General features: G+C 60.3%; 1 protein-coding gene across 1 annotated transcript in view; it reads right to left on the bottom strand.

Moving 5' to 3' along the window:
* Nucleotides 1–13,454, bottom strand: part of FRMD5 (FERM domain containing 5) — a 51,901-nt gene extending 38,447 nt beyond the window's left edge. The window contains exon 1 of the mRNA XM_021541792.3: nucleotides 13,297–13,454. Within this exon, the coding sequence (XP_021397467.1) occupies nucleotides 13,297–13,398 (102 nt within the window). The 5' untranslated portion in view covers nucleotides 13,399–13,454. The remainder of the gene's footprint in view (nucleotides 1–13,296) is intronic.
* Nucleotides 13,455–24,215: the final 10,761 nt, after the last annotated feature.

The following is a 24,215-nucleotide window of genomic DNA, read 5'->3' as shown; positions in this document are numbered from 1 at the left end:
TGAATTCCTGGCTCCTTTGAAAGAGTCCATGAGTTGCTGTCCACATTCCCTGGAAAGCCTGTGTGGGTGAGGGCCCCAGATCCAGCACCCATTTGCACAGGAAAATGTCTCATTTTTAATGGGACACATGGAATGGTGAACTGAATCCTCACCCCCAAAGCACCCACGGGCCCGGGGGATCCTCCCCACATTCCCACCCTCGGCCCAAGGGAGCAGTGTCAGGAGTTTGTCACTGCCATAAACTGGAGAGCTCCTGTCAAGGGCTTGAATCAACCACTTCGGGCTTTCCAAGGGAGGCTGATCCACTCCAGGGCAAAGAAAATATTTATGTCTCCATCTTTAAAGCACTTTGGTGCTGAGGCAGGCCCAGCAGCTCGGGATCCAGAGGCCCCTGCAGCCAGGCAGGGCCTCTCCCCTCTCCCCTGCTCTGGCGGCCGGTGGCAGATGAGAAACGGGTCCAGCTCCTCCACGGCACAAAAAAATCTCTTGTGACTCCTGGATCCAATTAAAATTATTTCAGGCTTAATGATCCAAGCCTTCCAGCAGGGCTGCAGCTCCCTGGCTGCAGCACAGGCGCTGCTGGGGGCACGGGGGGCACGGGGGGCAAAGGGGGCACAGGGGACTGCCCTAGGGTGATGTTATGGTGTTTGTATCCCCAGTCGTGTGTTCTGTGTATGTCTTATATTCTGTTCTGTGCTTTCAGAACAGACTCAGAAAGTGAAGGTTTGTTTTGCCTTGTTATCAGCCGGCTCACCTCCCCCATGGTCTGCTGGCTAGAAGAGGCTGGTGCTGCCTTTGCTTGCTTTGCTTTTTGCTTTGCTTCCTTCTGCTTTTGCCTTTGCTTCCCAGTTAGTTTAGCCAAGCAGTCCCATTCTTTCCCTTTCTCTTTTCCTGAATACCATCCAACCTGCTCCAGACTGGGACCTGGGAACACCAAGGAGCACCCAGAGCCTGCATTTTGTGATCTGCAGCAGTTATCCCCAGTGCCCAGAGCCATCCCCAGTGCCCAGAGCCATCCCCAGTGCCCAGAGCCATCCCCAGTGCCCAGAGCAATCCCCAGTGCCCAGAGCCATCCCCGGTGCCCAGAGCCATCCCTGGTGCCCAAAGCCATCCCCGGTGCCCAGAGCCATCCCCAGTGCCCAAAGCCATCCCCGGTGCCCAGAGCCATCCCCAGTGCCCAGAGCCATCCCCGGTGCCCAGAGCCATCCCCAGAGTCCAGAGCAATGCCCGGTGCCCAGAGCAATCCCCAGCACATAGAGCAATCTCCATTGCCCAGAGCAATCCCCAGCACACAGAGCAATCTCCATTGCCCAGAGCCATCCCCGGTGCCCAGAGCCGGGCGGGCACTGCCAGCAAAGATCTCCTCAGGGCCGCAGGATGTGCGGCTGCTGCCTGGAAATCGGGCTCTATTTTTACCGGAGTGAAACGCGGCCGATTGACAAGAGCTGTCCGCCCGGCAGGAAGGCGACGGCCTCGTTAAAAATGACTTTCCTTTGCTCCAAAGGCAGCCCTGTCCCCTCCGAGGGTGGCACACGCTGCCGGCCGGGCCGCGGGACCAGCGCTGCCTCCGGGGCATCCTGCCACCACTGCGGCTCAGAATCCCCGGGGCCCGGGGCACCCTGGGGTGCTGCACCCCGGGGCTGCTGGGCGAAGCCCTCCCGGCACCGAGGAGCTCCCCGGAGCAGAGCTGGCCGAGCCCGGCTCCCTGCAGCCGCCCCGCGGCCGGCGGGCGCTGCCAGAGCCTCTCCAGGCGCTGGAAATGCCAAAGGCGCTCCAAAGGCGCTCCAAAGGCGTGTGCATTGCAAGGCCATCAATATTTGACGGGGCTGAGCGAGCCTGTCCGGACGCGGTGCAAGCTCCAGTGGCCTCGGCCGGGATGCCGAGCGGCTCGCTGAGCTCCCGGTAAAAGCAGGATAATTGCAGCACTTACAGGAGCGCCGCGCTGGGGCCTCTGCGCTTCCTCAGGGGGATTTTCCCAGCACACCTGAAAGGAGCCGGGAGCACTCAGCGCTGCCAGGCTCCGAGCAAGGCTCCCGTGCTGCCAGGCTGCTCAGCTGCAAGCGAGCAGCTGTGAACAGTGCTGCAACTCCTGCATGGACCTGGAGCAGGGCAGGGTGGGCACAGCTCCTGTAATTCCTGCATGGACCTGGAGCAGGATGGGCACAGCTCCCCCAATTCCTGCCTGGACCTGGAGCAGGGCAGGGCTGGCACAGATCCCCCAATTCCTGCATGGACCTGGAGCAGGATGGGCACAGCTCCCCCAATTCCTGCCTGGACCTGGAGCAGGGCAGGGCTGGCACAGATCCCCCAATTCCTGCCTGGACCTGGAGCAGGATGGGCACAGCTCCCCCAATTCCTGCCTGGACCTGGAGCAGGATGGGCACAGCTCCCCAATTCCTGCATGGACCCGGAGCAGGGCAGGGCTGGCACAGATCCCCCAATTCCTGCATGGACCCCAGAGCAGGGCAGGGTGGGCACAGCTCCTGCAATTCCTGCCTGGACCCTGGAGCAGGGCAGGGCTGGCACAGCTCCCCCAATTCCTGCCTGGACCCTGGAGCAGGGCAGGGCAGCATGGGCACAGCCCCTGTGGGCGCTCTGAGCCTGGCACTCAGCACGGGCTGCACCCAGGACACTGCCACACGCCAGGGGCAGCACTGGCAGGAGGGGTGGCAGTGTCCCTGCCTCCAGCTGCCTCCAGCTGGCACGGGAGCAGTCACAGCCCACCCCAGGGCCAGGAGGAGCCCTGGCACTGCATTTGCTCCCAGCTGCTCCCTGGGCTCGTCTGGAACCGGCCCCTTGCTCCTGCCCAGAACAAATGGAGGGGAGCTGCACCTGGAATTGGGACGGGCACAGCCCTGCCAGGCTCCCCCGATGGCACCCTCGGCTTCACCCGAGCCCCACGAGGAGAAATCTGCCAGCAAAGCAGGAATGAGAGGCAGGAAAGGCCCTGGTGAGCTCAAGGAGTGGCTGGCCAGCAGTGTGACAGGCTGGGGAACCGTTCCCTGCTGCTCTGGGGGCTGCACCAACCTGCACACGGAGCAAGGCCAGCCGGAGACCACACAGGGAACGGATGCTGGGGGAGGAAGGAGAGACAGCAGGGCCGGAGGGAGAAAAGTCCATTTGCTTTAGGAGAAGACCCTTAATATTGAGAAGGAGCCCAGGACCACCGAGATGTCAGCAGGAGCTTGGTCCAAGAGGGCACCTGGAGCAGGGAGTGGCAGAGGCAGGCAGGGGCTGGAGCCAAGGCTCAGCTCCACGGTGCCAGGGGGGCACCAGTGTCCCTGTGCAGGTGGAGGACGGGCTGGCACAGCGGGAATGCTGCCAGTACCCACCACACCTCCAGTGCCTGCTCCTGCTCCACTGCCAGCCCAGCCCTCTGCTCTGCCCCCTGCTCCTGCTGCCCCCATCCCTTCCTCTCCAATGGTCCCAAAAACACTCTGTTCTCATTGCACATTTCCTTTGGAAAGCCATTTTTACTTGCGAGCCAGAAATATTAGTCAGCAAACTATGCAGTGCAAGGCTAATGAGAACTAGATTGATTCATGAAAAGTACCTGCTCAGCAAATTTATCATTTTTCAAACCTAAGTCTATTGGATTCCAGCTTTTTTCCCCCAGTCCCAAAACACTGCCCATTCCATGAGTTAAGTGTATAAGGGATAGCTGCAATTGCTTCCTGATCCATATATTCTTAAAGCCTCTTTCCAGCTCCAGAATGGCTGACTCAATTTTTGTCATTTTTTTATTAGAGAAAAATCCCCTATGGCAGCTGGATGGATATTTCCTTTGGGACCCCAGCCTGTGTTCCAGGGTAAGAGCCAACACGAAACAGCCACTTTAAACCCTCCGAAAAACACGAGCCCCTCATCGATGTGACAGATATGCCACTATAATTAAAGTCTTTGGCAACAGACATTATGCAGCCAAAATATTCTATTTTGGGCGGCAGCATTGATCAGACCCTGACATCACACGTGAACGAGCCGAGGCCTCGCTGGCTGTGGAGCTGCTGCTAATTGTCGTGGAGAAAAAGCACCTGGATTGTCTGGGGAGACCCGCCAGGCCCTCCTGGGTCCCCTCCTGGCCCGGCCCGAGGGTTTGCACTGCTCAGGAGCCAGGCTCGTGTTCTTTACTGCCACGTAGGAAAGATTAAAATAAGTGCATGCCCTGAATTTCCAGTGAGCTGCCAGGGCAGCCCTGGCACTGCCAGGACAGGAGAGCGGGACCCAGGCTGTGATGGCACTGCAGGGACGGAGGGAGGCTCCGGCTCAGCCAGCCCCAGGAAGGATGGCAAAATTCTGATAAAGTCACCAGGGTGGAGCCAGCCGTGCCCGAGCCTCTCCAGGAGGAGCCTCCCAACCTCTCCAGCTCCCAGCTGGAGCGGAGGCCACAGGAGAGGAGCTTTGTGTCTGCTCCCGGCTCTGCAGAGGAGCTGCTGCCATTTGCAGCAGCTTTCCTGGCCAGGGCAGAGCCCGGGAGCACAAAGCCTGCCTGGGGTCCATGAGCAGCACCGGGATCATGCAGGAAGGGGCACACGGAGCTGGTCCCTGCTCTGGAGCACAGCCTGCCCCACCCGGGGCTACAGAAACCCGGCCCTGCCCCGGCAGCGCGGCTCTGATGGCATCGGCCGCTGACTTGGCTGAGGAAAAATCTGATTTTCCTGGGTTTCACCCCGAGTCCCTCCCAGATAACAAGCTGGAGGAAGCACAATGGCATCTTGCACCCTGTGTGTGCACAATTCACCAGGTTCCTGGTGAAACTTCAGCTGCCAAGGCACCCCTGAGGGCAAAGACCCGTGCAGGTGATGTGCTTGGAGGGTAATTAATGCCCAAGTGTAATTAAGGGCAGAGCGGGGCCTGCAGCTTTAAAAGGACAATGCAGGAAGGACAAAATGCCCAGCTGATCACCAGGATCCCTTCGGATCATTCCTCCACACTTACAGAAGTCCTGGTTTTGCTTAGGAAAAAAAAGAGCCTGGGAAAACATCAGGCTCTCAGGACCAGGCATTGTTTGCAAATAGAATTATCAAATCCCACCATGGTTTGGGTTGGAAGGGACCTCAAATCCCACCCAGTGCCACCCCTGCCATGGCAGGGTCACCTCCCACTGTGCCAGGCTGCTCCCAGCCCCATCCAGCCTGGCCTGGGCACTGCCAGGGATCCAGGGGCAGCCCCAGCTGCTCTGGGCATCGGTGCCAGGGCCTCACCCCCTGCCAGGGAACAATTCCTTCCCAGTATCTCACCTATCCCTGCCCTCTGGAAGGAAGCACACTTCCAAATGGTTTCCTTTCTGAAGAGGAAGGAGCTGATCTCCAGGACCTGGGCAGAAGAGCTGGCACCTCTCCTGCCAGCGCTGCTCACCTGGCTGCTGCCCCAGCACCCTCTGGCACCCTGGCACAGACCCTGCGGGCACACACGCCGCTGGGTGACACATTTGATAAGGTTTCATCTCATTTTCCAGTTTTTATTTCTGTTTTCCAGGCGTGCTGACCCGCTGCCGGAGCCCGGGGACGTGCGGGACGCTCCCTGTGCCCTCCAGCCCAGCAGAGTGGCAGAAGGATTCGCAGTCCCCGAGCCCCAGAGGAGCCTCCCCCACGGAGCTCGCGTGTCCCCACCCCGCTGCCCTTCACGCTCCTCTTCCTCAGAGAGCAGCAGCGCTGTGGCAGGCACAGGGCTCCTGCAGGGCCGTGCTGCTGCTGCTGCTGCTGCTGCAGGGGCTGCTGCTCCGCTGGGCACGGGGCCTGCCCTGCTGCAGGCACTGCTGCCAGCCCCAGCAATGCTCCAGGGGTGCATTCCCACCCTGGGCACGGAGCCTGCCCTGCTGCAGGCACTGCTGCCAGCCCCAGCAATGCTCCAGGGGTGCATTCCCACCCTGGGCACGGGGCCTGCCCTGCTGCAGGCACTGCTGCCAGCCCCAAAAACACTCCAGGGGTGCATTCCCACCCTGGGCACAGAGCCTGCCCTGCTGCAGGCACTGCTGCCAGCCCCAGCAATGCTCCAGGGGTGCATTCCCACCCTGGGCACGGAGCCTGCCCTGCTGTGTGCCAGTGACAGCCCCAGGAATTCTCCAGGGGTGCATTCCCACCCTGGGCACGGAGCCTGCCCTGCTGTGTGCTAGTGACAGCCCCAGGAATTCTCCAGGGGTGCATTCCTCCCTGTGCTGACCAAGCATGCCAGGTCTGCCTTTCTCCTGGGCCTGGCAGCAGCTGGCAGAGCTCTGCTGGAACAAAGGAAAATGTCTCTTGTGGTGACAAAGGTGCCACAGAAATCAGAGTTCAGAGTAACCAAATGTCACGGTGGGTGCAGCACTGATGGCAGTACAAGGGGAGGACTCACAAACCAGGATGGGATGTGTTTTCCTAAAGCCTGAAGCTTCCATCTGGCTGGTAGGAACCCCCAGAAGTCGCTAGGTACTAATCCTGCCAGAGGAGGGCATTTAGCCCCAGCCCTGGGGCCGCCTGCTCTACTGGGAGGTTCCCACCCACGGCAAGGGCTTGGAACAAAAGGAACTTCCAGGTCCCTTCCAAGCCAAACCAGGTAATGATTCCGGGATCCAGGGATCCCCTGTCCAGCCCTGGCATGACAAACTGGCCCGAGGCAGCGCCAGCGTCCCTCAGAGCCTGCTGCCATCCCCTGGGCTGCGCAGGAGCCACAGTCCCTGCAGCACTCGCTGTGGAGACATCGGCCTCACAGCAATTCCAGACCATCAATGCTCCCCTACTGCTGGAATGATTTACCCTGGAAACATTTCAAAGAAAATAATTTGACCTGAAACCTTTTTATTTGCAGAAACAAGCCCAGAGCTTGCTGTAACCAAACAATAATTGGCTTTTCTGCCCACAAAGTAGTGGCTGAGGGCAGTGGCAGCATTCAGGGCTCTGCCACAGTGCCCAGCCTGACCCCAGGCTGAGGAGGGACTGTCTGCTCTCCACAAAAGGATGGCAGATAAACCCCAGAGAGGGATCCCAGAGAGGGATCTGAGAGAGGGATCTGAAAGAGGGAACTGAGAGAGGGATCCCAGAGAGGGATCTGAGAGAGGGATCCCAGAGAGGGATCTGAGAGAGGGATCCCAGAGAGGGATCTCAGGAGCTTCCAGTGCCTCTGGTCCTGCAGTGGGCACACCAAGGCATCGTGTGAGTCCTGGCACTGCCAGCTCGTGGCCACCAACGTCATCCCCGTGTCCACGACCCCGCTGGGCTCCCAGAGGCTGACTCAAAAATTAAAAATAAATGGGCTGCTCATGGCGCTTTCAGGATTCCCCAGACGCCTCAAAAAAAGCCTCCTGCTGCACATCACCTGATTCAGACACGACAGAAAGAGCAAATCCCTTTTTCCTGTGCTGTGGGACACATCCCTCTGCAAGGGCATCTCCGCGTGTGTGCTCCGCGTGCGGACACCTCCATCTCTATCTGACTCTGTGTCTATATTTGCCTTCAGCATCTTCCACAGGAAAGTGATAAGCAAAGTAGTTCTGTCAGGAAATTGGCTCCTGAGAGGGGAATAGCCGGCGGGTTCACAGCAGGTAACGTTGTAAAACAGGTATGAAAAGTGAACAGAAAACAGACATTTCGGCTGGCAGAGAAAGAGCAGAAATAGAAATATTTCCCACGGCTTTGCAAAACAACTAGGGGTTTTGCTCCCCCGGAATTGCGAGTGAATATTGCCCCCCATTTTCAGCAGACATTTAGTGGATGTTTTCCTCAGCTGCCTTCTGTATCTTTTGGACATAAATTGAAGAGGAAAAGGAGACGAAACGCTCTGCTTTGACGGCTGTTTTCCCTTCAAACTCATTGTGTGTTTCAGGCGTTCCCTCCCGAGCCTGCAAAGCCAAGCGTGTGCAAACGCTGGAGCCGGGGCCGGAGGAGCCCCGAGCCAGCTGAGCCACGGCGACACGTTCTGCTGCCAGCACGGTCCGAGGCTGTGAATAAACCACGGCTCTGGGCGGCCGGCAGCAAGGCCGGGGCGACGCTTCAGCCGCCCTGGGCCCGCAGGAGCGGCCCGTGCCCGCTGCCCGGCCCGGGCTCCGCTGGGGCTGCTCGGGGGCTCCGTGCCACCGGGACACCGGGGATGCTCGGGGTGCCCGAGCCGGTGCTGGCCTTCAGCACGGGACCCCCCACCTCAGCATGGGACCCCCAGTCCGGGACCCCCAGCCTGGGACCCTCAGCATGGGACCCCCAGCCCAGGACCCCCAGTCTGGGACCCTCATCCTGGGACCCTCAGCATGGGACACCCAGCCCAGGACCCTCAGCATGGGACCCCCAGTCCGGGACCATCATCCTGGGACCCTCAGCCCAGCACCCCCAGCCTGGGACCCTCAGCCTGGGACCCTCAGCCTGGGACCCTCAGCCTGGGACCCCCATCCTGGGACCCTCATCCTGGGACCCTCAGCCCAGCACCCCCAGCCTGGGACCCTCAGCCTGGGACCCCCAGCCTGGGACCCCCAGCCCGGGACCCCCAGCCTGCCCACGCCACATTTCTGGCAGTGGCTTTGGCGCTTGTCCCTGTCCCCGCACTCCAGCTGCGGAGGGCAGCGCTGGCTCTGGGACAGACGGACAGATGGACAGACGGACAGACGGACAGACGGACAGACGGACAGACGGACAGCCAGACCCCACCCCGGGCACACAGCCCTGCTCTGCGGCGCTGCCGGGAGCACCCCTGTCCCCCCAGCCCTTCCCCGGGCTCGGGGCTCCGGGCGGAGCCGCCCCTGCAGAAGCAGCGGTCTCCTAACCTACTTCCCGGGAAAAGCAATTGGAAACTCTCAGAAGATAAAAGGATAATGAACAAATAACCTTCACTGCCACAAAGCCCCAGCTCCCCTTTGTGCTGCTGCCTGATATTAATGATCCTGTCAGGGCTCCCGAAGAACTCCGTGCGCCGAGCGGGAACTGGGGGTTTGTCCCAGAGTGCAGCCAGGAGCTCGCTTTCGTTTCTCCCCAGTCTTAGGCAAGAAAGTTCTTACATTCTGCATCTAAGAAACCATATATTTATTTTCTCACATCTCCACGTTCCTGTCCTTCTACTGGGGTTTGAAACAAAACACCACTGTCTTTTCAGGAAAATGCTTGATGCATCGAGCAAATCATTAATTATTTCGAGCCTTTTATGCCACCACTGACACCACAGTGAAGAATTTGAAACATTTCCTCAGACAAGCAACTCACTGACAGCAAACCACAGCCTTGCTGGGTGTTTCAGAGCTCTTTTCATGCCGAGGGCGCCCTGAGAAGCCTGGCCAGCACGAGGGGTGGAACTCCAGTGAAACACAGCTAGGGCAGCCCCTGAGCACGGAGACGAGCAAAACGCCTCCAGGAGCAGCTACTCCCCTCCGTGAGCCCCCTCTGTCCCCTCTGACACCCGTGACCAGGGCCCCACGCCCACAGGTGGCAGCCAGCACATGCCAAGGGAGGGGACAGGGATGCTGCTGCTGCCTCGTCACACCTGAGGGACCCCACGCACAAACCAAACCACCACCTCCACTGCCTGAGGAGGAGCCTCCTGGCCGTGGCACTGCCCAGCATCAGCTTTTCCCAGCCAAGAGCCCGGCATCGTCCTGCTCCGGCATCTCCTGCTCCAGCATCTCCTGCTCCGGCATCGTCCTGCTTCGGCATCTCCTGCTCCGGCATCGTCCTGCTCCGGCATTTCCTGCTCCGGCATCTCCTGCTCCGGCATCTCCTGCTCCGGCATCGTCCTGCTCCGGCATCTCCTGCTCCGGCATCTCCTGCTCCGGCATCTCCTGCTCCCGCATCTCCTGCTCCATCATCTCCTGCTCCCGCATCTCCTGCTCTGGCATCTCCTGCTCCGGCATCTCCTGCTCCGGCATCTCCTGCTCCGGCATCTCCTGCTCCGCAGCTGCTGCTCCATCATCTCCTGCTCCGCAGCTGCTGCTCCCGCATCTCCTGCTCCGGCATCTCCTGCTCCGCAGCTGCTGCGGGTCCCCGGGCGCTGGCAGGGCTGAGTGCCCGGCCCGGCTCACTGGCAGACACAGACTGACCCGGGCAGATGCTGGGACAGCAGCTTCCCCAAACCAGCAAACGCTGGAATTCACAAAAACCTCACGACAAAAGGTTCATGGAGTGCCAGTCCTGCTGCCCCGACTCACTGCACCCCACTCCTTGTGCCCCCCAACAGCATCTGGAGAGCCCCAGGGATGAATTCTCCAGGCTCCTCTGCCTGCTTGGATGGGCGGTTCAGGAGTGAAAATTCGGGAAAAAAAGAGGAAGGATACATCCCAGCTCAGACAATGAACTGCTCTTCTACATGGGAATATGAACAAAGCAAACCTTGGAAAATCAAATAAAAAAAGGCTTTATTTAGAAGCAGAATGCTCAGGTATTATCTGACAGCAGCAAACCCCTACTCACACACCTTCATCGAGCACAGCCAGAGGTTAATTTCATGACAGATTTAACCGATGCCATGATCTGAAATGTAAATAAACCTTCTCACGAACCGGCTCTGCCTCCAGTGCTGCTCCCTCCTCCCGGCAGCGAAGCCAGCTGACCCGTCAGACAGGCCACGCTCCAGGGAGGGCACGGAGCTCGTCCTCATCCTGCTGCCAGGAGGGCACGGAGCCCGTCCTCACCCTGCTGCCAGGACATGGAGCCCATCCTCACCTTGCTGCCAGGAGGGCACGGAGCCCGTCCTCACCCTGCTGCCAGGACACGGAGCCCGTCCTCACCCTGCTGCCAGGAGGGCACGGAGCCCGTCCTCACCCTGCTGCCAGGAGGGCACGGAGCCCGTCCTCACCCTGCTGCCAGGACACGGAGCCCGTCCTCACCCTGCTGCCAGGAGGGCACCGAGCCCATCCTCATCCTGCTGCCAGGACACGGAGCCCGTCCTCACCCTGCTGCCAGGAGGGCACCGAGCCCATCCTCATCCTGCTGCCAGGACACGGAGCCCGTCCTCACCCTGCTGCCAGGAGGGCACGGAGCCCGTCCTCACCCTGCTGCCAGGAGGGCACGGAGCCCATCCTCATCCTGCTGCCAGGAGGGCACGGAGCCCGTCCTCACCCTGCTGCCAGGAGGGCACGGAGCCCGTCCTCACCCTGCTGCCAGGAGGGCACAGAACCCATCCTCACCCTGCTGCCAGGAGGGCACGGAGCCCGTCCTCACCCTGCTGCCAGGAGGGCACGGAGCCCGTCCTCATCCTGCTGCCAGGAGGGCACGGAGCCCGTCCTCATCCTGCTGCCAGGAGGGCACGGAGCCCGTCCTCACCCTGCTGCCAGGAGGGCACACAGGCACAGCAGCAAACCCGAGCACGGGCACCAACCTGCAGCCCCGGCCCCGCTGCCAGCCGAGCCCGCGCCCGGTGCCCGGCGCTGCGTGCCAGCCGCTCCTCCGGGCCCCGGCAGGAACAGAGACGTCGGTGACACCGGCAGGGCAGCACCAGCCTGGCTGAGGAGACACCGAGCATCTCGGCAGGATGTGAAATCCCTGCGCCCGTGAGGGAATGACCTTCAAAACTCATTCAGCGCTCGCAGCCTGCGCGGTGACGCTTTCCTCACTTGCGAGACATTACACATTCCTGCTATGTTCTCCCTAATTTCGCATGGACTATAAATACTTGGCTTATAAGGCAGCATGAAAGCGAGCGAGAGCAAACATTTAAGTGGGGTAACCTTGCTTGTCAGGGTAGCAGGAGCAAATTCTCCATCCCTCAGGTCGCGCATGCTAAATATCAGGAATCCCTGTTTACTATGCTACACATAAAATATCAACCGGAATATGGGCCCGAGTAATATTTTCTCTTTAAAAAAAAAACAAAAAAAACTGACATGCAAAATGACGACACCTTGTCAAATTGTCTTAAGGGCAGAAAATCCAGATTTTTCTGAACTGCTCTGCCCACACTTTCTCTCCCAAACGACAGTTTCCCATTTAATTAGTATTAAAAACAACCTCTGAGAGACAAATTAGTTTGGCTTATGCAAAATAAACTGGGCTGCTGTTCGAGCCGTTTACTGGGTCACACTTTACAACCCCGGTGGGGGAGGTGAGCGGGGACCGGCAGCACTACCGCCATTCTTCGGCGGTATTTGCACAAATCACCCTATTTATCGATTTTCGGCTGTTTAAGCCAAAATGACGGTGCCTCCCGTAGCCTGCAGCACCCTTGGTAACCGTCCTTTGGCATGATCACCAGAAGCGGGTTCGTGCCTGGGAATGGAAGGAATGGAAGGATGTTCACCCCTCCTTGGCATCACAGGCCAGGGAGAACGGGGGGCCCCGAGGCTGGGCGGGGAGAGCTGTTGCTACTGACGTGTTGAGTCACCTTTACTCAAAACTCTGCCCCGAATTTTCCATCGCCCACGGGCTGGGCTGGGGCCAGCCGCCTCCAGCAGCAATCCCCGCGCGTGCGGCTCCGCACAGGTTTTCGTGAGCTCCCTCGCAAGGATGCTGCTGACGGCAGGAATGAGGCGCAGGAGCAGCCGGAGCCAGGGATGCTTCTCTCAGCCCCCGGTCACACGGTCCCGGTCCCGGACTCGCTCCAGCGGAGCCCGGGAGCGCGGTTCCCTAGTTCTCAGCAATACGACACATCCCGCGACATCTGCGCGCCGAGCCATGTCCCTCGCAGCCCCGGCGGCACAGGGACCCCGGCTGAGGGGCGACGGCCCCGACCGTGCCTCCCGGTGCCGCTGCCGGTGCCGGTGCCGGTCCCTGCCGGCACGGGGGCGCGGGGGCCGGCGATGCGCGCCCGTCCCCGCCGCTCCGGACGATTACAAAACCCGAGAGCTCAGCCCGGCCAGCCGGGCGCTAACGGGGGAGGCAGAGCGGCGCCCGGCCGCGGCGGGGCCGCGAGGGTCCGTCCGTGCCAGCCGCACCCCCGCGCATCCCGCCCCGCAGCAGCGCTGCCCCGCGGGCCCCGCCGCATCCCCCGCACTCCCCTTGGCACCCGCGTCCTCCCCGCCGGCGGAGGGCTCGCCCCGAGCGGCTCCGCGGGGCACGGCCGCGGCTCTCCCGGCCCCCCAGCCCGGCACGGCCGCCCCTGCCCCGCTCCGGCTCCGGCTGCGCTCCTGGGGCTGCGGGCATCACCGCGCCGCGGGCAGGCGGGCGGCTCTCCGCGCCATCCCCGCACCCCTCCGCGGCCGGGGGGTCGCGGGCGGCGGGGCTCAGCCCCGGGGCGCTCCCGCCGCCGGCAGCCGCGGCTCGGTGAGGCGGGGGGAAGGCGGGCGGCGGGGGCGGGGGGCCGCCTTTGTTGGCGGCGCGGGGCAGCACCGGGCCGCCCCCGCCGCTCGCTCCTTTTGTCTGCCGGGCCGGGCGGCAGCGCGGCCGCGGAGCCGGAGCCGCGGAGGCTGACCTGGATGGTGCAGGTGTACTCGCTGTCGTCCAGCAGCCGCACGGTGCAGTTGTACTCGCGGTCCAGGTTCCTGCTGCTGCCACTCATCCACCTGCTCAGCATCTTCCCGGGGCGCGGGGCGGCGGAGCTGCCGGAGCCGGGGCTCACATCCCGCTGCGGGGCGGTGCGGGGCGGTGCGGGGCGGTGCGGGGCGGGGCTGTGGGCGCGCCCCCCGCCCGGCTCGGCCCGGCCCTGCCCCCGCTGCGGGCGGCGCGGAGCGGAGCGCGGAGCGCGGAGCCCGAGCCCTGCCCGGGCCGCGGCGCTCGGCGGGCGGGGAGGAGGCCGGGCCCGGGGGTCGCCGTTGCCGGCTGCGGGGGCCAATCTCGGCGCGGCGGCGGTGACGGGCTCCGCCGCAAACCAATGCGGCACGGGCGGCGCGGCCCCGCCGCCTCCGCCGGGAGCCCCGCGCGGGAGGGGAGCGGCGGCGAGCGGGGGGCGGCACCGCGGGCACCGGGCGGCCGGTGCGGCTGCGGCCGCCCGCTCCTCCGGCCGCTGCCCGCGGCCCGGCGCCCGCCCAGGGGCTGCCCCGCACCCGGGGCAGCGGGGCAGGGCAGAGCGGGTGCCCCCGGCTCGGGCACCGCGGTGGCACCGAGCGTTGCCGGGGATGCCGAGCGGGGTCGGACATGTGGCACGGGGTACCCGCAACCCAGAGCCCCGATCAGAGGGGCGGGGGCTGCCCCAGGGACTCTGCGACCCCAAGGACAGCAGGTGACTGCGAGTGACCCAGCCGCCCACGGTCCCTGCCAAAGCACCAACCTGTGCCCAGCTCTCTTGTCAGAGCCCAGTTCCATTACTCGGCTGGGATCCCCACGGAGGGTTGGCAGCTGCCGTGCTCCTTCCAGCAGAGCCAGCCAAAGTGCCAACGTGGCCCCCGGGATGCGAGCTTGTCCCTTGGTGTTCATTTGTCATGGAAGGAAACCTTTAAATCTCTGGCTTTTGGACAAAATGGACTCCAAGATCCATCGGTGCTGACGGGATGCAGCGGGTGCTGCTCTGGGGCAGTGAAATACCTGGTGGCAGCATCAGCATCACCCAGGGAGGATGGGAATCCTGCAGCCCCGGCCATCGCCCTGTGTGGGTGTCACTCCCCAGAGCCATCCCCCACGGCCCCACCGAGAGGTTCAGCAGCGCTCCCCACACCAGCCTGGCTCCACACACACCCACAAACACCCAGCAGGGCACAGTGAAGACCCGTTAAGCTGTCCCCAGTGTGTCCTGCACCACAGGCCCTGTTCCCTCTGCACCTTCCTGGCTCGGCTCCCCTCTGCATTCCCAGGCTTCGGTGCAGCTCCCACCCTCCCCCAGGAGCACCAGCCTCTCTCTCTCATGGAGCACAGCTCCAGCCTCTCCGCACACGCCCTCTGCTCCAGCTTTGCCCATTCCCTGCTTCCCAGCCAGAAAGGTGCTTTACAGAGCCACACTCCTCACTGCTCCCAGGTCACTGCTGCCTGCAGGGCCGTGTCTCTCTGCGTGCCTGTCCATGTAGGAAGGACAGCTGCCCTCAGGCCCGCGGCTCTCCAGGCTCTCCCATCCATCCCTGACCCTCCGTGTGTGGGGCTGGGCTCCCCCAGGATCCTGTGTTCAAGAGTTACCTCAGGATGGCTGAGCAGAGATGGGTCTCCCCAGCCTGCCGCCCCATCCCCAGCCAGGCTGGCTGTGCCAGGGCTGCCTGCCAGGCTGGGCACGCCTCTGTGACCCTTGAGCCACGGAGGCACCGCCGAGGCCGAGGCTTGGTGACCTCGGCATCCAGCAGGCCCTAAATCCAAATGTCCAGTTGGGGCAAAGGGCAGAGCGGGAACATAACGTGACACTGCAGGCAGCAGTGGGAGCCCGGGAAGGACATCCTCCGGCAGAAAGCGTGGCAGCAGGGCCGGGACCCTCCCTCTGTGCGAGGCCGGGTCCCGCAGCTCCCAGCACATTGCCCGGCGCGTTGGCAGCGGCGCCTGCGAGCCCGAGCGACAACGGCGCCTTTCACAGCCGCGGCCCCGCTCTCAACCATCTGGGCCCTTGACAAAGATGCTTGTATTCACCAAAGGAGCTGCTGCGTTGTCGTGGATCCCACTCCGCATCAATGGCTCATCTGCCTCCCAGCCCCGCTCTGCAGCAGCTGAGCCGCTGCCGGAGAATGGGATCCGGGCGCCGGCAGGTGCTGCTTTCAGCGAGCAGCGGGCCGGGCCAGCTGAGCCTTTCATGAGCGCACATCGGCATTGACACTGACGGCAGCCCAGCCGTGCGAGCCCTGCCGAGCCTCTGCCGAGCCTCTGCCGAGCCTCTGCCGAGCCCCTGCCGAGCCTCTGCCGAGCCCCGGCCCGCCGCAGCTCCGCTCCTCCACCGGGATGCTTTTGGGGAGGTTCCCGCTCCTGCGCGGTTCTCCCGAGCCGCTCCGGGCAGCGCAGGAGCCCCTGGGCTGGGCTCACCCCTCTGCTGCCTCCGAGCTGTCAGGGGAGCGGGCGCAGCACCGGAGCCCGACAGCTCCGCGCTCCGCTCCCGGAGACCCGACAAGCTCTCCGCAGAGCGTATCAAAGGCTGGCAGATGCCTTTACAAAAGCGCTCTCTGTTTGCAGCTTTGATCGACGAGAATGCGCTTTTCATGAGCAACGTCTTTTTCTTTCCCGTTTAATAATTTATACTGTAAATCCTACAAATTCTCCCGATTTGGATTCTCCGTTACTTGCAGTTTTGAGCTAAAAAATTCAAAACGCAGCTTTCCAAATGTAAAGTGAATTCTTCTCTGTGTTTGTTTTCCAGCAGGTTAAATTTCACTGAGAGAGTTGCACAGGCTGCCCAGAGAAGTTGTGGCTGCTGGATCCCATGAAATGTTCCAGCTCTTGGGCAGGGCTTGGAACAACCTGAGATAGTGGAAGATGCCCCTGCCCATGGCAGGAGGTGGGATGAGAGGAGATTTAAGGTCCCTTCCAACCCAAACCCTTCCAGGATTCTGTGATTCTGTGCTTTCAATAGGAAATATCACTATTATCCATTCTGAACATAATCCATGCATTTCTCATCCATGACAACGTGTCAGCCACAGGCAGCTGGAGCTGTGAGAGCAGAGCAGCTCTGCTGGAGGTGTGCAGAAGAAGAGGTGGGTGCTGCCCAGGCTAGGCTGGAGCAGGGCCTGGGGATGCCAGGGGCCTGGCTGGAGAGCCCAGCCAGCAGCCGCAGGGGCACGGGATGGATGTTCATCTTTAACTGATGCAGATGGTGTAAGCAGCAGCCAGCTCCTGTGCTGAAAGGACCAAAGCACATCCCTCTGCTCCCTGGCTGAGGGCAGCCTGCTCTGTTCAGACACACTCAGCGTTTCCCGGGGCCGGCAGCGGGGCTGTCAGCTCTGCTCTGCCTTTCTCAGCTACCTGCAGCTGAAATTATATAAACCCACTGCTCGCAGCTCTGAGTCTGGCACAGGCTGGGCGAGATGTCACAGAGGGACCCAGCTCTCAGGGCTTGCCCCTAATTCAAGTGGTCAACAGTGCTGTCAGCATTCCCTCAGCCTTGCAAAGCAGCTGGGCTCATCCCTGGGCAGCTCTCCAGGCTGCCTCACCCAGCACTCACCACCTCACGTTGCTCTCAGCTTCCTGTGCACTGAGAATCAACAGGAACAAAGCCCAAATCCTCTCTTATTCCTTAAATCTTTTTTTTTTTTTTTAATTAAAAGGTTTGGAAAAGAAGAGTGAACTTTTTCTTGAGAGAGGCTCACCTGGCTACTACAACCAGCCCCTGAGCTCCTCCCCATCTACCTGCCCTGGATCTGGCATCAATGTCTGTCACCTCTTTGTGCGATATTTTCCTACAATAATGAGTAGTTGTAACACCATGGCAACAGTCGAGGCACTCACCACTGGCCCCAGGCCAGTTTTAGCACTGCAGCCTGCTTCCAGACAGGATCTTTCCAGGGGGTGCAGCAGCAGGAGTTCTGCATCAGTTTGTGTTTGGGGAGTGTTTGTGCATCCTTCACCTCAGCTGGGCACTCACGGCCACGGGAACGCCTGCACCAGCAGCTGAGCTCTCTCCTCCTGCCTAATGGGGTCAATAAGCTGCAGTTATTTAGGCTCAGACACAGAAAAGGAGGCAAGGAAAGGAGGAGACAAAATGAGGGAGAAGGAGAAGGAGAAGGAGAAGGAGAAGGAGAAGGAGAAGGAGAAGGAGAAGGAGAAGGAGAAGGAGAAGGAGAAGGAGAAGGAGAAGGAGAAGGAGAAGGAGAAGGAGAAGGAGAAGAGAGAAAAGAAAAGAAAAGAAAAGAAAAGAAAAGAAAAGAAAAGAAAAGAAAAGAAAAGAAAAGAAAAGAAAAGAAAAGAAAAGAAAAGAAAAGAAAAGAAAAGAAAAGAAAAGAAAAGAAAAGAAAAGAAAAGAAAAGGAGTGATGAGGATGGAAGTCAAGTGCAAGAGGGCCAGGAGTAGAAGGAGGGGCTGGAACCATCTCAGCAGCATCCCCACATGTGCCCACAGGGGAATAAGCTGGAGCATCCAGCTTCTCGACTTCCAGGCATGTAAAATTTTAACCATAATTTGCAATTATAACCAGAGGATAAAATTTCAGCCTATTAAGAGGAGGTGGGAACCTGCAGGGCGACGCACATTAATTACTGCTGACATCCAGGGACAGGCTCATTAGCCAGAGGCTCCTTCAGTTCCAGCACACCACTTCTGGCTTGAGGCAGATATTGCAGGGAGGAGTGACAGCTGTGCTGCTGGGCAGGTCAGGGGAGCTGACCAATGCACCTCTGCACGGCCCTGGAGCTGCAGGGATGGGCAGGAAGATGATCCCTCGGCATGGAGGAGGGGCTGTGGAGAGCCCAGCAAGGAGCAGGGGCAGAGCTCAGGGCCGGCAGGGAAGGACAGGGAATGGCTTCTGAGCCAGAGGGCAGGATGGATGGGATACTGCGAGGGGATTGCTCCCTGGGAGGGTGAGACCCTGGCACGGGCAGGCCCTGGCACAGGTGCCCAGAGCAGCTGGGGCTGCCCCTGGATCCCTGGAATGTCCCAGGCCAGGCTGGGCAGGGCTGGGAGCAGCCTGGGACAGTGGGAGGTGTCCCTGCCATGGCAGGGGTGGCACAGGATGAGCCTTAAGGTCCCATCCAGTACAAACCACTCCAGGATTCTGTCATTCCATTATTGCACCAAGTAACTCCAGACTAAGACTCGTAGTTGTCTACTTTTACTCTGCAATACAGCAGAGACACGCAGGCCTGACTGTGTTACTGTTCAGGTCGGGAATTCTTTGCTCCAGCCCCTTTTCCTGCTGGCAGAGCTGATCAGGGCTGCAGGCCCAGCTCTGCTCCGTGTGCTCACAGCAGCCTCCCCTTTGCAGGCTCCATACCTGGGCCTGCCTGCACGGGGCACAGCGTCTCCTGCTCTCCCCGAGTCCCTCCCTGAGCTGCAGTTGTGCCTCAGCAGTCCCTAAAAAGTACAAATCCAACTTCCAGCCCCCTCGGGTGCTCACAGAGGTAACGCCGAAAGGCGCTCTGGCACTTTTGTGCCAGCACGATAAGCTCTGGTTTATATTTAGGGAATGCAGCTAGGGAATAGTTCTGAATCCAGCTCAGAAATCCATTTAAAACACTCCCATAATTCTATTTACAGTCTGTTTCTGTAAATGTTGTAACAGGCAGAGAGGAGGGTATCTCTGTATTTCTCTGCCCCTGGGGACTCTGCTGTGGACTGGGGAGTCATAAAAGCACATTACTGGGGTCGTGTGTCCCCAGCAGAGCTAGGGAAGCTCTGCCACGAGCCACGACCGTGACTGGCACCAGCATCCAGCACTTGTGTTTCCTTCATGATTCTCGTGATATTTAGTGGTGTTTTCCTGAAAACTTCCTGCTCTTCGTGAAAAGTAATCACAGACTCTGTAAAGAAAAAAAAATCTCTGCTGATTGTCAGCGAAGGCTGGAAAATGGGAGAGGCAGCTGGCCCAGAGGGAGCTCAGCAGGGCTCGCAGGTAAGGCAGCAGGAGAAGCAGCAGCCCCGGGATTTTCACTCTCCATCCCAGGCTTGGCACCCCTGGCTCCTGATTTTCAGGCTTGGATTTGCTAACGCTGTCCCTGATGTGCGTGCAGGAGTCTGACTGTAAGTAAAGACTTGACATTGATGCTTGAAGGATGCTTGAAGGACTTGGGCAGCTAATCCTACAGGATCTGGCAGGGTGGGGTGGGGCAGGGCAGGGCAGGGCTCAGGCACCCAGCTCAGAGCCCCGGGCACCCAGGGCACCCAGCTCAGAGCCCCGGGCACCCAGCTCGTTGCTCAGATCTCAGGGATGCCCAAACAGTGTTTGGTGGGGGAGGCCCATCACCCTCAGCAAATTTCCCTCAGGAAATGCATTTGCCTGGGAGGTGTTCCAGGCAATGGGCACTGCTTTCCTTAACTTGCTTTTATTTTTCTCTTAAATATGTTTAAAATTACTTTCTTCACAATGTTTCTTGTAGAACCCTGTTGTCTGAGCAAATGGACTCCCGGGATGCTGCTGCAGCTACAACTTCAGCTTCCAGAGCCTGGGCTGGATATTTACTGCTCTATTATCTTCACTCTGTACCCAGGCTCGTGGGCAAGCGGAGCCACGAGAGAACAGCAAAGGCAATAATTTGGCCATTTGCAGCCACGTCATGAGGCTGCCAGCAGGGTGTGGATAATCCCTGGCATTCTGCAGGGATCTTTCACTGCACGTTTTGGGTGGAAGAGGCTGAGGGTGTGCGAGGGCTGTGCAGGGACCCTGGCAGGGCAGGGTGCACTGGGACACTCACCTTGGATGTCACCCAGTGCTCCTCGTCCCTCTGCCCTTTTGGGAACACAGGGACCACGGAGCCCCTTCCTCTGGGCCCAGCGAGGCCATGCAGGAACCCACCAGGGCTCCCGGCCACCCAACCACCCAGCCACCCAACCACCCGGCCACCCAGCCACCCAACCACCCAGCCACCCAGCCACCCAGCCACCCAGCCACCCAGCCACCCAACCACCCAGCCACCCAACCACCCAACCACCCAACCACCCAACCACCCAGCCACCCAGCCACCCAACCACCCAACCACCCAGCCACCCAGCCACCCAACCACCCAACCACCCAGCCACACAGCCACCCAACTACCCAGCCACCCGGCCACCCAACCACCCAACCACCCAACCACCCGGCCACACAGCCACCAAACCACCCGGCCACCCAACCACCCAGCCACCCAACCACCCAGCCACCCAACCACCCGGCCACCCAGCCACCCAGCCACCCAGCCACCCGGCCACCCAACCACCCAGCCACCCAACCACCCGGCCACCCAACCACCCAGCCACCCAACCACCCAGCCACCCAACCACCCAACCACCCAACCACCCGGCCACCCAACCACCCAGCCACCCAACCACCCAACCACCCAACCACCCAACCACCCAGCCACCCAACCACCCAGCCACCCAACCAACCAGCCACCCAGGCACCCAGCCACCCAGCCACCCAACCACCCAGCCACCCAACCAACCAGCCACCCAGGCACCCAGCCACCCAGCCACCCAACCACCCAGACACCCAACCACCCAGCCACCCAGCCACCCAACCACCCAACCACCCGGCCACCCAACCACCCAGCCACCCAGCCACCCAACCACCCAACCACCCAACCACCCAACCACCCAACCACCCAGCCACCCAACCACCCAACCACACAACCACCCAGCCACCCAGCCACCCAGCCACCCAGCCACCCAGCCACCCAGCCACCCAACCACCCAGCCACCCAACCACCCAGCCACCCAACCAACCAGCCACCCAGGCACCCAGCCACCCAGCCACCCAACCACCCAGCCACCCAACCAACCAGCCACCCAGGCACCCAGCCACCCAGCCACCCAACCACCCAGACACCCAACCACCCAGCCACCCAGCCACCCAACCACCCAACCACCCGGCCACCCAACCACCCGGCCACCCAACCACCCAACCACCCAGCCACCCAACCACCCAACCACCCAACCACCCAGCCACCCAACCACCCAACCACACAACCACCCAGCCACCCAGCCACCCAGCCACCCAGCCACCCAGCCACCCAACCACCCAACCACCCAGCCACCCCAGCCTGTTTCTGTGGCAGCACCCTGGACAGGCAGCACAGACGAGGCCACTTGTCACCCAGGCAATGAGGGATGGCCTTTTCTGCTGCAGGATAAGGAATTGGAAGGAAAGAGATGCATTCCAAAGGGTTCTCCTCGTGGGAGAGGAGGAGGAATGAAAGCTGTGCTGCTGCAGCAGGGCTGACCTCAGGCGTGGGGTGACAAATGAAACCTTCCCTTCCTGGCAGAAGCCTGGGAATTGGGCTCCTGCTTTGTTTGGATACGTTTCTTCCTCTGTGCAGAACTACCCTTTATTTAGAGTCCATATGAAATCCTCTCGTCCCCGTGGATTCCTGAGAGCTGTCTGGGAGCCGGAGCCTCTGCCGAGCTGCAGACATGAAATTAAAAAGTAGGGATGTGCAGAAGAGCTGCGAGAGCTCCTGGAGCTGAGAGCACCCCAGTGGGAGCACAGTTAGGGCAGCAACTGGCATCTGGATGAACTGGGAGGACAGCAGCCCCTTTAAAGCCACCACAAACTGGTATTCAACGGGCAGGTTCGTTAACAGAGGTCAGCTTTTATGCACTCCTCGTTTCTAATGAGCTGAATTAGGAACAAAGAGACTGGGGAGAAAGCAGAGAAGAAAACTGATGGAAAAGCTGTTGATGTGAAATAGCCACAATCAGGAGCACCAGAGTCTAAAAAGAGGGAGCTGACCCAGTGGTGTTGATTTTGAATACACCTTTGAGAGAAAGTGCTGATGCTGGAGTGAAAATCAAGCAGAATGGCAGATTTGCAGACAGGAGAAATAATGGAAAAACTGGGCAAAGCTAAGGGACAAAAATACAGCTGCTGCTAATACAGTTTTTTAGGCAGTAGATTCTGTCAAATAAATGTGCTTCCACTGCTTGATAAGATCACAGGTCAGTGAAATTCATAGAATCAAGGAAACCCAGAATAGTTTGGGCTGCAAGGGACTTCAAAGCCCATCCAGATCCACCCTTGTCAAGGCAGGGACACCTTCCCCTGTCCCAGGCTGCTCCAGCCCCAATGTCCAGGGGCCTTGGGCACTGCCAGGGATCCAGGGGCAGCCACAGCTGCTCTGGGCACCTGTGCCAGGGCCTGCCCATCTCCCCAGGAGGGATCTCATCCCAATATCCCAATATCCCAATATCCCAGTATCCCAGTATCCCAGTATCCCAATATCCCAATATCCCAATATCCCAATATCCCAATACCCCAATATCCCAATATCCCAATACCCCAATATCCCATCTCACCCTGCCCTCTGGCAGTCTGTGGTGCAGATGTGCCCCAGCACGGGCTTGGCAGGAGGAGATCAGCCCCAGGCTGAGGCGGGGTGGCACTGGCAGCTGGCAGGGCTGTGCCCTGCCCGTGGCACCATCAGCACAGCCGGCCTGTGCAGGGGCTCGCCAGGGACTGGGGATAATTTTTTCCTAATCTGCAGATTGTTAGCAAATGCAAGCTCACTGCTGATAAAACATATGGGTGATTAAGAGCCTGGCAGGAGAGGCAGCAAGGAGGAAGAGCAGCTGAGGCACACGGGGCTCCCAAACACTCCCCTCATCCCACACGGAGACTTTAATGGTCCTGGCAATACAACTGGAGATGGGAGTGCAAGCCCTGGCCATGCCCGGGCGCTGAGGGGGCTGGGGCTGCTCCTAGGAAGCCCCGGGGGAGCACGGGGGGGAAAAACAACACACCAGGAGCATCCCGGGTGTGCCCTGGCAGACAAAGCCAGCAGCCAGAAGAGCAGGGCAGTGAATTTGCCCATGGAAAATTCAATTTCCCCGTGTTTAGGCTTACCCTGGAGATCTGCATTCAGGTTTGATGTTTGAGTGCTTAACTGAGATGTGCTGCAAGTGCAGGGAGAATGAGTAAAATCCCTGAGAGGCTGCAACAACACCCCACGAGCTCCATCTGCTTAACTCCATGGAATGCTGAGAGCTGCCTCGATTGAAGTGTGTAAATATCTTTATGGTAAGGAAAGCACCTGATGGTGCTTTTGTTTCACACAGAAAGGCAGAGATGGTGCCAGCAGAGGAGCTGAGGCTCGGGGCCCACGGGCCAGGCCACCCTTGGGATTGGTGACTCCCCACAGCCCCAAGTCCTGCTCCTACAGATTGTGACTCAGGAGCACAGGAACCTGCCAGGGACCAGCACAGGAGCCCCCTCTGCTAATTCTCCCTGGACCTGAGCCTGCAGCTGCTTTGGAGCCTGGAAACAGAACCTGAAAGTGGCTCTTCTAAAAGCTGAGAGGGAAGATGAAAGCGAGAGGAGTTAAAAACGAGATAAAGGCTTGGAAAGCAAATAGCAATTAACCTTCCTGCTCTGAAATCCTGCTCTGAAATCCTGCTCTGAAATCCTGCTCTGAAATCCTGCTTCCAGAGCTTGGAACAGCACACTGGGAGGGGAGCAGCCCCTGCTGTGGCACAGCCCTGCTGGGATGGGGCTGGGGGACACCAGGGATGGCACCAGGGATGGCACAGCCCTGCTGGGATGGGCTGGAGAGGCACCAGGGATGGCACCAGGGATGGCACCAGGGATGGCACGGCCCTGCCAGAACGGGGCTGGGGGACAGGGCTGCGGTCTGCCTGGGACAGAAGGCAGCTGGGAACAGCAGGGTGGCAGTGCAGCCTCAGAACATCCCGGGTGGGGCCCTGACCTCAGGGTCACTTCCCAGCTCCCACCAGCCCTGACCCGCCGGGCACGGGCAGAGCTGTGGCCGCGTTCCCCCTGCCCAGCACAAACAGGGCACAGCAATCCAGGGAAGAGCTGCCAGCACCCTTCAGGAGTGGGAATGCTCATAAAGATGGAGTGGAAATGAGCTG

Source organism: Lonchura striata, chromosome 11 (assembly GCF_046129695.1).
Source record: "Lonchura striata isolate bLonStr1 chromosome 11, bLonStr1.mat, whole genome shotgun sequence".
In the NCBI taxonomy this organism is placed as follows: domain Eukaryota; kingdom Metazoa; phylum Chordata; class Aves; order Passeriformes; family Estrildidae; genus Lonchura; species Lonchura striata.
Note: the sequence above shows the minus strand (reverse complement) of the source record. Positions and strands in the feature narration are given on the sequence as shown.